This window comes from Nomascus leucogenys, chromosome 11, assembly GCF_006542625.1.
Source record: "Nomascus leucogenys isolate Asia chromosome 11, Asia_NLE_v1, whole genome shotgun sequence".
Lineage (NCBI taxonomy): Eukaryota > Metazoa > Chordata > Mammalia > Primates > Hylobatidae > Nomascus > Nomascus leucogenys.
In genome coordinates, this window is record NC_044391.1 from 108,336,982 (window position 1) to 108,350,934 (window position 13,953).

A 13,953-nucleotide genomic window follows, 5' to 3' on the forward strand; every position below is an offset into this window, starting at 1 on the left:
GAAACCATATATGACTAAAGTCAGAGGGGACCTTACCTTTGTCATCTACCCTAATTCTTCATTGAACAGATGGACAAACTGAGGCCAAGGGAAATTAGTGACTTGCCTAAGGTCACAATGCCAGCCAGGAGCAGAGCTGGGCTATGTGTCTCCTGACTCCCAGTTCAGTGCTCTCTCCATTTAGCCAAGATGCCTGGTATCAAATGATTGAGGCTTTACAGCGTTGCTGTGCCTAGAGATGACTTTCTGTACCATATTTTCTTTGGTAAGATTTCAAGCTAAATATCTCTCTCAGCTCTAAAATATTTACACTGAGTATCAGGGGTCTGTGGACACCATTGCTTCATTAAGTTTGGCAGCAGAGGCAGCATCCCCAGCAGTAGCAGGGAGCCTGGTGGGTCAAGTACAACTCACTCCTCTTCTGGGGAGATGTGGCCTCAGTGTGGGGGGCGCCCAGCGAACCATTTGCTGAAATGATATAAACTTCATTTGCAATTCTTGGGGTCTGTAATGGCCACGTGAATGATGAAGAAACACACATTTAATTAGCAGATGTTATGTTCTAGATTCCATGCTGAGCATCACAATGGCTAAAGCTGGGGCTTTGTAGACAGTCGTATAGGTTCAAGTCCCAGTTCGACTAGTTATTAGCTGTTAAATCTCGCGCAAGTTATCTAACCTCTAGACTTTAGCTCACGTATCGGTAAAATGGAGCTGCTGCTGCTATTGCCTACCTGTCAAGGTTGTTATTGAATGAAATAAGGTAATATTTATAAAGCATGAGAACAATGCTTCCTAAGCACTTACCAGGTAAGTGCTATATAGTGATTGCTATATGGTGATTGCTGTTACTATGCAAATTAAAAATATATTCACATAAAACATTAACATGTGTTTTTACTAGGATGAAAAGATACAGATTACATATATTAGAATTGCTACCTACAAGGCTATATGGAAATTTTTTTTAAAAAAGCGGCCAGGTGCGGTGACTCACGCCTGTAATCCTAGCACTTTGGGATGCCAAGGCGGGCAGATCACCTGAGGTCAGGAATTTGAGACCAGCCTGGCCAACATGGTGAAATCCTATCTCTCCTGAAAATACAAAATCAGCCAGGTGTGGTGGCACATGCCTGTAATCCCAGTTACTTGGGAGGCTGAGGCAAGAGAATCACTTGAACCCAGGAGGTGGAGGTTGCAATGAGTCGAGATTGTGCCATTGCACTCCAGCCTGGGCAACAGAGTGAGACTCTGTCTCAAAAACAACAACAACAACAACAAACAACCAGGCAAGCCATTCTAGAGCCCCTGCTTTTAATCACAGCAGATACTGTTTTGTTATTATCCCACTGAGAAGATGAATAAACTGAGGTTAAAATAGTGTAAATCAAGGCATCAAACATTCATGAAGTGGCAGGAGAAGCACTTGGAAGATGGTTTCTGGTATCAGATGGGTGATTTTTAGGTCCTTTTTTTTCATCACTAAACTTCAAGATCTGCTGGCTGTCCAAAATTCATACTGTTTGAAGAGCCTGCTCAGATTCTTCTAGACACAACAAGCTTTTGGAGAGAGTGGAGTCAAGAGATGGGTTTTCCAATCGTAGGAAGTATTGTCTCTAATGCTTGTGATGAGCTTTGTCAACAAGTTTTATACAAATAGATGGCAAGAGTGTGATGTGAGAAACTGAAATAAAACCAAAATGCCCTAAAAGACAGGATGGGCTAAATAAATTATGCCTATCCATATAACAGAATATAGGTAGCCTATAATATACTACTATGGAATATGACCTAGAAAAATATTCATGATATATTATTTTTTGAAAATGTCACAATGTGGTATGTAGAATGTATGTGGTGTGCAGAATGTGTGTATATACACACACATATACACATGTATATGTACAGAAAAATGGTAAGCGGGATGTACATATCATAATGTTAACAGTAGTCTTCTCGGGTGGGGTATTATGGAAGAGTCTTACTTCTCTTTTCTTTCATCTATATTTTGTAATTTTTCTAGAATAAACCCATATGATTTTTTAAAACGAAAAATAATTTATTAAAAATAGCAGGAGAGGCATATATAGTAAAGGCTGTTTTGCCTGTGGGTGGTGCTCCTCTTCTGCACTTCTATAATCAGCTTGGAAATAATCTTGTCTGCTCCTGCCTGGCTGATGCAATGCGCCTACCTTTGTGCACAGGTGGCTGTTCTTGCACAAGGCCATTACAGCATGGATCCTATTGCACAGTAATTGGGTATACAGTCAGCTACAAGCACTGACATAGAGCCTGGCACATGTCTGCAAACCCTACCCACATGCCTGGATATGTTTGAAATGAGTGAATTAATGAACTGGTCTGGGGTCAACAGCTTGAATTTGTATACAGGCTCTGCCATTTATAGGCTAGGTGAGTCCCAGGCTCCTGATCTGTACTGCAGCAATAGTAATCATAACTTAAGAGACCTTCAATTGTGTTTTGAAAATGGCAAAGTGCTGGTCACAAGATGGCTGGGGAAGCCGAGAGAGAGTTTATTATTATTGCTCCATCTACTAACAAATTTACATCTCCCCATCCCTCATTTCTCCTTGGCTTCCTAAGGCATCATGGTTACCATAGCAGCCAGATGCTGATGATGCCTCAAGGGAGCGGCAAGGTGAAACTGAGCCAGTTCCCAAGTCCTCACCTCCCCATACTCTTTCCAGGCCAGGGTGAGATGGTCTGAAGCTCAATCTCTGGTCAGGTCCCCCATTCTTTCTTGGATCATTTAGACCCACAAACTCTGCCTCTGCAATCTCAGTTCAGGGCCTTGAAACACCTCTTCAGAGACTCCCTCCTCCCCAAGCTCTGTCTTCTGGCGCCCTGCCTGGTTGCCTTGGAAACAGGTTCCACTGCGGACAAAGGAGGGAGCTGGGTCCTGCTTCCTCCTGATCTTGTCGATGAGGATTTTTAGACCGTGGAGACTACGCTGCCCTGCCCTGCACCTACCCTCACTCTCCGTGTTCTCACTAAAGTGGAAATTGCCTTCCCTCACTACTGAAGAGACCATGTGTAAAAGCGTGACCACAGACGAGTGGAAGAAAGTCTTCTATGAGAAGATGGAGGAGGCAAAGCCGGCTGACAGCTGGGACCTCATCATAGACCCCAACCTCAAGCACAATGTGCTGAGCCCTGGTTGGAAGCAGTACCTGGAGTTGCATGCTTCAGGCAGGTGAGTAGCCCAGGAAGGTGGATCCCTGCAGGCCGCCTCTAGGTCCCTAGCTCTGGGGGACCTTCCAAGAAGAGGAAGATTACATAGAACCCAAGTGTTTAGCTTCAATCTCACTATTAGGCTGGCGTAGACTGGAAGTCAGAGAAAGAGTCCCTAACTGGGAACTAGGACACTTGAGTTGGATTTCAGCTCTTCTACTGATCACCTGTGTTACTCTTCCTCTCTGAGTCACAATTTTTCCATCTGGAAAATAAAGACATAGAATATACGTATGAGTCCTACACACTGACATTTTACATATTTTCTATTTTAACAATCTCTTAAAAGATAGTTTAAAACCAGAGAAGAAGGGCTTGAGGCCCACTGGGGGTTGAGAGGTCTGTGCTCTGGTCCTGGGACCAGTTTAAATCTATTTAACTCAACTTAATTTCACTTAAAATATTGAATACATGAGATGTGCCATAAACTGGCTCTACCGTTGGCTCCATGGCTCTTGAGGAACTCAATTTTCTTCTTGGACCTGGGTTTCTCCTTTTGCACAGTGAGAGGTTAGCCTGTGATCCACAGAGCAGCAGGATCGGTCGGCATCACCAGGAACTTGTTAGGAAAGCAGAATCTTGGGCCCCTTTTAGACCTGAATCAGAATCTGATTTCAAGAAGAGTTCTAGGTGATTAGTATGTAAAAACTATCTGAGATGAATTTCTAGCACTCTTGTTCATGGGTTCAGAGTGTAGGGGCTTACCTTTGAGACATAAGATGGGGAGGCTGAGTGGTGCAGCCTGGAAGTCAGAAGCAAGGCCTTCCTGCCTGCCTTGGTTCAGCCAATTCACTTCAATTCAGGAAACATTACTGGGCACCTGTTATGTGCTGGGCGCTGGCTCTGCCTCTAGCTGTGTGTACATGGATGCCTCTCTCACTCTCTTTGTCTCAGCATAAAACAAAAGATTAATTAGGTGATTTCCAGGTCCCTCTAGTTACGACATTTTTCAATCCAGGTTTTGTAGTCTGGTCTGAGAGGAGGAAACAGTCTCTAAAAGATGTGAGTGAACAAGAAGAGAATGAAAATGTGAAGCTCCTAAACCGGCTGACAGGAGGGGTGTCAAGGGCTGGACACTTACAGGCGGGACTCAGGAGCTTCTTGAAGACCTGGAAGGCTGTGGGGGCTGAGTGGGGAGGGCTTGTGGCTGCCCCAGACCTGGCTGGGGACCTGTAATCCCCAGCTGGCCCCAGCCAGGCCTGGGAGACTACAGGCCTTGGGGATCTGGGCACAGACTGCCTCCACCTCCAGGCCTTGTGATGCATTAACTCTGGCACTGGCCTGGACGCTGATAGCTAGTAATGGTGTCATTTTCTCCTGATTTGGATCTAGCCTGTTCACAGTCAGTGTTAACAGATAGAAATGTGCATATGGATTATGTATTTCTTATCTGGTGTGAGCAGGAAGGACTCACCTAGTGCACCGTGTGCATTTTGCAGATGAGGAATAAGAATGACGCCCAGCGCTGGGGTGGAGGGAGGTAGGCCTCTGGAAAGCACTGAGGAGGTAGAGCACTGCTGGATGCCAGGTGACATCCTGAGGAACCTGCTCTAGTCCTAGGGGCACTCGCAATGCTGAGTGGCTTCCTGGGGAAAGCTGATGAACCCAGGGCGCCGGCAACACACTTCCTCAACCTCCAGGCTCTGCTTAGCCCCCACGTCCTCTCACCCCATTCCTAGGGCTGTTTCCACCTCCTCCGCCCGTCTTCTATTCCTCCCTCTCCTCCCGTCTCCTCAGGTTCCACTGCTCCTGGTGCTGGCACACCTGGCAGTCGCCCTACGTGGTCATCCTCTTCCACATGTTCCTGGACCGCGCCCAGCGGGCGGGCTCGGTGCGCATGCGCGTCTTCAAGCAGCTGTGCTATGAGTGCGGCACGGCGCGGCTGGACGAGTCCAGCATGCTGGAGGAGAACATCGAGGGCCTGGTGGACAACCTCATCACCAGCCTGCGCGAGCAGTGCTATGGCGAGCGTGGTGGCCAGTACCGCATCCACGTAGCCAGCCGCCAGGACAACCGGCGGCACCGTGGAGAGTTCTGCGAGGCCTGCCAGGAGGGCATCGTGCACTGGAAGCCCAGCGAGAAGCTGCTGGAAGAGGAGGCGACCACCTACACCTTCTCCCGGGCGCCCAGCCCCACCAAGTCGCAGGACGAGACGGGCTCAGGCTGGAACTTCTGCTCTATCCCATGGTGCTTGTTTTGGGCCACGGTCCTGCTGCTGATCATCTACCTGCAGTTCTCCTTTCGTAGCTCCGTATAAGATTCCGTGGTTGGGCCCAGAGCCTGTCGAGGGTGCCAGTTAGCTGATGGAAGGGTAGAGGAGAGACGTGGGTTGAGAATAGTGTCAACTTCTAGCGCTGGTGATGCCACTGCCTCAGTGGGGATCTTGGACAAATTATACAGTTTTTCCATCTATAAAACTTAGGGTTTGGGCAAGATCATTGGTTTATCATAGTGAAACCCAGGACCCCAAAGTTCTGCATAGGTGCCTCAGGGACTTTTGGATTTGGAAAGTAGGCTAAGCTAGTGGGTGTCTCCAACTCCTGGTCTAACCACCCATCCTCCAACTCCTACCTCCTCCTCTTGCTTTGATCAGAACAGCTTTACTTTAGATGGGGTTCCATTTAAGATTTTTGTACCAAAAAAAAAAAAGTTTAACTACTTTTAAAACGTTTGAAAATTAGAGGACTGGGTGATGTCAAAAGGGCTTTCCACAGTAATGAGCTCGACCTTGCTCTTATTAGTCCCTCACCCCTGCCCCGCATGATCTCCCACTTTCTCCAGCTGCAGCCTTAAATTAGCTTCTTTGCCCACTCTGAGAGCCTCATCTGTGATTCTGCCTTCACATACGCAGCAGAGGTTTCCCTTGAAGTGCAAGAGGCGGGAGATCAGGCTGTTCCTTTGCTGCCAGGTACACAGGGTCTCTTGCTTTTGTTTCTCAGATTCCAGCTTCTTTCCACTCAGGGCAGATTCTGGGGTCTGCCTGCCTGAAAGATGGTTGTTGGGGTGGGGTCTCATAGAGCTAGGCTTCTCACCCACTGCGTATGAACTGGCAGAGAATTTAGGGGAGGTTTAGAAGACAGAGTTTTAGAAGCAAAGCACAAAATCTCTGGGAAGCATTATAATGGAGGATCTTCAGAGTGCAGGGACCAAGTCCAGCAGATTCTCAGCAGTGCTGATGGCCAGAATTCAGGAGCAGGGGCCTGGCCTCCTGGGTTCTTTGCTTAAATTATAGTCGAATGGCTGTCCCACATTGGTCAAGCCTGAGGCCTCTTGCCAAAGATCAGTTGTCCCCCTAAAGCCACAGGGATGGGTATCTTCAGCAAGAGAGAGGGCATTAAAGATGTAAAATGCTTTGTCCATGGGGAAGTGCACAGATATGTGGAAGAGCCTTACAAGGCTGTAAAATGAGATGTGATATGGCTTGAAATGGGAGGAGAGAAGACTTTCTGACAATGGGGGTCTGGAATGGAATTGATGGGGAGAGGCAGCAAGCTGCAATTTTGAGGGGCCTCATTTACCCCACCTGTGTTAACAGCTTGACTACTCTCCTCTTTAATAGAAAGTCATCATCTGTAGTGATGGAGGAAGGGGGATCACTTATATAAAGATAGGACACTTTAATAGAGACAGGATATCTTTAGTAAGGCTTAGTAGTCATTAATGTGTGTTTGAGATTCCCCCACTGTCCTTGATCTGTAATGAGCTATTGGTCTCCTCCATCCCATCACCCTGTCTCCCCTTCTCTCCTTTCTGCACCCCCCCACCAACTGCCACATGAGGCTCTATCTAGCTCCAGTTCTGGGCCAGTCTTGTCCACAGTCAGGAAGGATGGAGGTCAGTCATTCAGGGGATCAGCAGAAGATCAGTTTTACTCCTATCCTGGCTCAAATTCAAGTAAGCAGTGATGGCTTCCTTTACTTCATTCACAAGTCCTGATTTACTTGCTAGATAGTGGGTATTCAGAATATGCGGATTAGATGAAGAAATGAATACTGTGGGTGCAGCGGAATATAGGGGGTGCTCTCTGGTTTCTCAGACATTTCTGCTTGCTGCAGAAGTTTTCAACCCCGGCTGTACTTCAGAAATTCTGGGGAGATTTTAAAGAAATATAAGTACTTAGCCTCTACCCCAGACCAATGGGATCAAAATTTGGGGGAAGTGGGACCTGAGCATCTGAATTAGAATAAAACACCCAGGTGATCGACCTGTACTGCCTGGTGTAATGCCTTCTAACTGAGGGATAGACTTCCTTTTGCATCTAGTTTTATGAAAAATGAGCCCTGAGATCTTCCTTGATAATTTGCCCTAGATTCTTTAGGACTGGGGCTCAGCTTCCCTTTCTCTAGCTGCCCTACAGACTCCCCAACCTGTGCTCTGGGGATTTCACCCTCCCTCACACTCCCTTGCTCCTGCAGGTTTGCTGCTACAATGGCTGTGTTCTGCTCTGAGAGTCTTTGCCACTGAGCTCTGCCACCCTTACTGGGACGCTCGTAAAACTTGTTATAATTACTAATCCCTGCTAGGATGTAAGTTCCAAAAAGCATAGACTCCATGGATTTCATCCACCTCTATTGAATGCATAACAAATGTTCAATAAAAATGTATTGAATGAATAAATGAATCAATAAGCTGAGCCATCTCCAGCCAGATCCTCACCTCTCTAGCATATTATGCTTGTGACAATATTTGGAGTCTCCTTCTCACTTCACCACTCATTCTTTCTAGGTCTTGCACTTATATATCCCAAAGCAAATCAGTTTAAATTAAGGTACTTGAAGTAGGAACAGTGTTTTGTTTTTATTTTTGTTTTGTTTTAAGATGATAGCATGTGGTCATGTGAAGGGCCCTGAACCCTGCATGGGGAGCTGTGGGTCCTCGTTTGATTTTAATTGGGTTCTGCTGGGACTTTGGGGGGTCATTATTCTCTCTGGGTCTCTGGGTCTTAGATGCTTTTATGATATGAAGCATTCTGAAGTCTGTCTTTGTGCCATCCTGTATTAGCCCATATAAGGCATTTTTACACACTTTCCAATGACAAGTTCTCCAGCCTGTGTTTCAGCACCCCCAGTGACAGGAGATCATTACCACCCAAGGCAGCTTATGCCATCTTTGGATAGTTCTGCCTTTTAAAGAAGACTTTTTCCTTTTAAGCCTCCCTCAAAAGTGATTTTTTTCACTTTCTGGTTCTGGTTCTCACAAGCGGGATCCCACAGGGGAGGATGTTTCCTATTCCCCGTACAGATCTTTTCTCAGCACTGCAGCCAGGGCAATCCTTTTAACCTAAGTCAGATCCTGCCATTCTTGTGCTCCCTTTTGTGTTCTGTAAAAGCTAAGACCTGCAAGGCCAAACATGATGTGGCTTCAGCCATGTTACTGGCATCTTCTAGTACTCTTTGCCCTCATTTCTGTAGCTACCCTGGTTTCTTTGCCGTTCCCCAAATACACAGGCATGTACATGCTTAGGGCCTTCTTCTACCTGTTCCCTCTGCCTGGAATGGTCTTTCCCAAGAAATTCACTTGTCTTACTTTCTGACCTTCCTCAAGTGTTGGCTCAAGTCTCAACTCAGATGCTCTTCTCAGGCCTTCTACTTCATGCTGTCACCTGTTCCCCCACCCCACCCTCTTTCTCCTGATTTGCCTTGTGCTTACCTTAGCCTGTGTTTTCAGAAAGCAGAAGTCAAGGCAGAGGTTTATGTGATAGTACTTGACTGGGGAGCATGACCTCAGAAAGCTGGAGTAAGACAGGGGGAGCACAGCAAAGCAGGAGGGAAATCCGATGGAAGGAGGCCTTGTCAAGTTGGCCATCTCCATTGATGAAGGGTTGTTCAGTCCCACAGAACCATCTGAGAAGCCGGTTGAAATGCATCTCCAGATCACTTGTGGGTAAAGGGCTATCTATCCCCTGGCTCCTGTCTTCCAATAGCTGAAGTTTGCCCCATAGGATGTTAACTTCCCTCTACTCTGGGTTGTGGTACACTAACTGAATGAAAACATGAATGAGTAAGTGCCGAAAGGGTATCAGAAGGCAAGGTTAGTGTCCTTGCTCTGACTTTCTCAAGGTACAAGTTCCAGTTTCTGACTTTTGCTGTCCTGTTCTGGTTGGGTTTCTTTCTGCGGGCCCACATCCACTCCACATTCTTTAAAAATAGCACTCTGACTTCCTTTTCCAGGAATTACCTGTCCCCCATGCAATATAACGTGGTGGGATATCAAGGAACTCTGCACCTCCCCTCAACTCCCAATCAAGGAGCACATGCCCTAAGAGAAGTTGATTGGAATTTCAATGATGAGCAAAGTGATAAAAACACTAAAAATGGATGGAGCCTATCAATTCCAATGGTGGCCCCCGACATGATTATAAAATTGTTTCTATTGTTTTTGCTATTCATATCCCCTGCATGGCCAATTTTTTTTTTTTTTTTGAGATGGAGTCTTGCACTGTCACCCAGGCTGGAGAGCAGTGGCGCGATCCCGGCTCACTGCAAGCTCCGCCTCCCGGGTTCACGCCATTCTCCTGCCTCAGCCTCCCGAGTAGCTGGGACTGCAGGCGCCCGCCAACACCGCGGCTAATTTTTTTGTATTTTTAGTAGAGATGGGGTTTCACCGTGTTGGCCAGGATGGTCCCGACAGCATGGCCAAATTTTGTCGTTTGCTGAGACTTGTTCTCCACTCTTCTGATTCTGTGAACTTTCCCCATAGCTTTTCAATACTTTCCCTTTTATGCTTAAATCAGCTGCCATCTCTGTGTGTTTCAACCAAAGGACTCTGACTGATACACCAGGACTTCTCCATTGGGTCAACTCTGACGATGAAAGCTCAGACCAGAGCTCCATCTGCCCTCTCCCTGGACCTTCAACTTCTCTGTTCTCTGTGCTGAAGTGCCTGCCTCAACCCCACACAATCCCCTCCAAATCTTGCCTTTTCTTTTCTTTTTCCTTTTTTTTTTTTTTTTTTTTTTTTTGAGATGGAGTTTCGCTGTTTCACCCAGGCTGGAGTGAAGTGGCGTGATCTTGGCTCACTGTAATCTCCGCCTCCCTGGTTCAAGCGATTCTCCTGCCTCAGCCCCCCGAGTAGCTGGGATTATAGGTGCCCGCCACCACGCCCAGCTAATTTTTGTGTTTTTAGTAGAGATGGGGTTTTCCCATGTTGGCCAGGCTGCTCTCAAACTCCTGACTTCAGGTGAGTCACCTGCCTCAGCTGCTCAAAGTGCTAGGATTACAGGCATGAGCCACCAGGCCCAGCCAAATCCTGCCTTTTCTCCTTCCATTTACAATGAGATGTTTCAAGGACTGTTCATAGGCTGCCTCCGCATTTACACTTCCAGTTAATTCTGCAGGCTAGCGTTCACCCCACAATGTTGCAGAAATTGTCCTCATCCAGCTCACAATCAGGCATCTTATGGCTACATACAATGAACACATTTAAACCTTATTTTTCTTGGCCTCTCACAGGAGTTCAACACTAATGACCAACTCCAAACACTCGCTTCACTTGGTTTCAGGGACACGCACCCTCCTGATTTACCTTCAGCTTTTCTGTCTCCTTCTTCTCTTCTTCACGGGGTTCTCTGCCTCTGCCTGCCTCCTGAATGTTGGTATTCTTTAGGCTCCAATTCAGTCTTAGTCTCTTTGATCCTCTCATATTTGTCCATGTCCTCTGGCTGATTGAATCTATTCTGTGTTCTTTAATATCTGTATGCTAATGACTCAAATATACATCTCAAGGCATGAATTTTCTTTTGGACTTCTTACATTTATGTTCTCTTTGACATCTCTCTGTTTGACTGTTTCACAGGCATTTCAAAGTCAACATGTCCTAACTCATTCTAAAATATGTTTTCCCTCTGGTGTTCCATAAAATTTTTTATTTTAACCATTTTTAATTGCACAATTCAGTGACATTAAGTACATTCACATTGCTGTGTAACCATCACTGCTGTTTATCTCCAGAACCTTTTCATCACCCCAAACTGAAACTATCAAATCATTTCACAGCCCCACAACAACCATCATTCAACTTTCTGTCTATGAGTTTGACTATTTTACCTGGTTTACTTTAATACATAGAGTCATTTATTTTCTTCCCCTCATATTTATTTCAAGCGATGACTTCATGTTTCCAGTGGCGTCATAGACACAATATTTGTCCTTCTGCATCTGGCTTATTTCACTTAGCATAATATTTTCAAAGTACGTAGTATTAAAGCATGTATCACAATTTCCTTCCTTTTTAAGGTTGAATTGTATTTCCTTGAATGTATATACCACATTTTGTTTATTTATTTTGTCTTAGTCCATTTTCTGTTCTTACAACAGAATACCCAAAACTGTGTAATTTATAAAGCAAAGAAATATATTTCTTACAGTTATGCAGGCTCAGGAGTCTAAGGATGAGGCACCGCATCTAGTGAGGGCCTTCTTGTTGGTGGGGACTGTTTATGGCATCACAAGGTGGCATCACTTGGCAAGGGGACTTAGCATGCTAATGTGCTCACTCAGGTCTTTCTTCTTTTTCTTATAAAGCCACCAGTTCTCCTCCGATGATAACTCATTAATCCATTAACCTATTAATCCATGAATGGATTACTCCATTTGTGAGGCAAAGCCTTCATGACCCGATCACCTTTTATAAGCCCCACCTTTCAATACTGCCACATTGGGGATGAAGCTTCAATATGAGTTTTTGAGAGGACGCTCAAACCATAGCATTCTGTCCTAGCCCCCCAAAACTCATGTCCTTCCCACATACAAAGACATATATTCCATCTGCATAGCTCCAAAGTCTTAACTTGGTCCAGCAGCAACTTAAAGGTTCAAAGTCCTAAGTCTTATATATGAGCCTGTGAAATCAAAACAAAATATCTACTTCTAATATACAATGGTGGGACAAGCATATGGTATACATTCCTATTCCAAAAGGGAGAAATAGAAAAGAAAGAAGGGGTAACAGGCTCTAAGCAACTCAGAAACCCAGGAAAGTAGACATTGGGTCTTAAGACTCCAGAATGATCTCCTTTGACTCCATTTCTGGCATCCGCTACACACTGGTATGGGAGTTGGGCCCCACAAACCTTGGGAAGCTCTGCCTCCAAAGCTTGATTGGGGTCCATCCACCCAGCTCTTCCAGGGTGGGGTCTTGGTGGAATTCCATTCCCAGAGCTCCATGAGGCATTGCCCTACTGAAGACCTTCAGCAGCAGCTCTGACCCTACATTTCTGCTTGGCATTGCTCTAGTAGAGGCTCTCTGTGGTGGCTCTACTGTCACAACAAGTCTTTGTCTGTGCTGTCAGGTTATCAATGACATTTTCTGAAACTTAGATGAAGGCTTAATAAGCCTCCATAGCTCTTGCTTCTTGCAAGTCAGCAGAATTAGCACCATGTGGATGCTGCCAAGGTTTATGAATTACCTTCCAGATCTGCTGCATGAGCCACACCTTGGCCTGCTTGAGTTCTGGCTGGGGTGGCCTCAGAGTACTGTGCCGGGGCACAGAGTCTGGAGGTGGTCTTGGGCAGAAAGCACATAGAAAGTGCCTGGGCTTGCTCCCTGAAACCATTCTGCCCTCCTAGGCCTCTGGGTCTGTGATAAGAGGGGCAGCCTTGAAGATCTCTGAAATGCCTTTGAGGTCTTTCTTCCATTGTCTTGAGGAATAGCACCTGGCTCCCTTCTAGCCATGCTAATCTCTTTAGCAAATGGCCTCTGGGTTATATCCTTGCTTTTTCACTTTTTACATGGCTGGGCTGATACATTTCCAAATCTTTCCACTCTGCTTCCCTTTTAATTATAAATTCTTCCAATTATTTTTTTTGTTCCTCAGCCTCAGTGTAAGCTGCCAAAAGTAACCATGCAGCTGCTTGTTTTGCTTAGAAATTTATTCTGCCAGATACCTTAGCTCATCACTCTCAAGTTTGGCCTTCCACAGAGTTCTTGAGTGTGGACACAGTTCAGCCAAGTTCTTTGCAAATTTATAACAAAGATGGCTTTTATTCCAGTTTCAAATACTTTGTTCCTCAGTTCTATTTGAAACCTCATCAGAATGGCCTTTACTGTTCATATTTCCATCAGCACTCTGGTCATGACCACTTAACCAATCTCTAAAGAGTTTCAAACTTTCCCTAGTCTTTTTGTCTTCTAAGCCTTCATCCGAATCTAGGCATTTCCTAGACTGCTCCTCCAAATTCTTTCAGCCTCTGCCCATTACCTGATTCTAAAGCCAATTCCAAATTTTCAGGTATTCTTTACCAGCAGTACCCCACTCCTTGGTACCAATTTTCTCTCTTCGTCTGTTTTTTGTTGGTTCTAACAGGATACCTAAAACTCCACTCATCCATTGAAAAACATTTGAATTGTTTCCACCTTTTGCCTATTGTGAATAATGCTTCCACAAACATTAGTGGACAATGATTCATCTGTTTGAATTCTTGCTTTCAATTCTTTAGATAATTTTGTTGTTGTTCAAAATGGGGCATTTGGAGTACAGCCACCTCTTCCAGTCTTTGCAGACTGGCTTTGTGCCAGAGAAGCCCTTCACTAATTAGCTGGGTGTGCCCTGTACCTAGGGATCAGCTAGAGGTGAAAGCTTAAAGTCTTTTCAGTTCTTTTATGAGCATGCATCTTGCCTGGGCCTATGGCATTTTCAATTTCCCAGTATACAGGCCTGCTTTTGAATGTCTTCATTTCCCAGAGTCTCACTCCAGCTTCTCC

General features: G+C 45.5%; 1 protein-coding gene and 1 long non-coding RNA gene across 2 annotated transcripts; one reads left to right on the forward strand and one right to left on the reverse strand.

Moving 5' to 3' along the window:
- Nucleotides 1–2,515: 2,515 nt before the first annotated feature.
- On the reverse strand, nucleotides 2,516–13,000 carry LOC105740507. The gene is made up of 5 exons (XR_001116543.2): nucleotides 12,659–13,000; nucleotides 8,902–9,228; nucleotides 4,667–5,552; nucleotides 3,958–4,133; nucleotides 2,516–3,457 (listed from the first exon to the last, which is right to left on the reverse strand). It is a non-coding gene; the product is annotated as an uncharacterized LOC105740507 (long non-coding RNA).
- On the forward strand, nucleotides 2,919–6,890 carry RTP1 (receptor transporter protein 1). Its single transcript, XM_003256627.3, has 2 exons — nucleotides 2,919–3,214; nucleotides 4,990–6,890. The coding sequence occupies exons 1-2, from the start codon at nucleotides 2,943–2,945 to the stop codon at nucleotides 5,507–5,509; spliced, it is 792 nt and encodes a 263-aa protein (XP_003256675.1). The 5' UTR covers nucleotides 2,919–2,942; the 3' UTR covers nucleotides 5,510–6,890.
- Nucleotides 13,001–13,953: the final 953 nt, after the last annotated feature.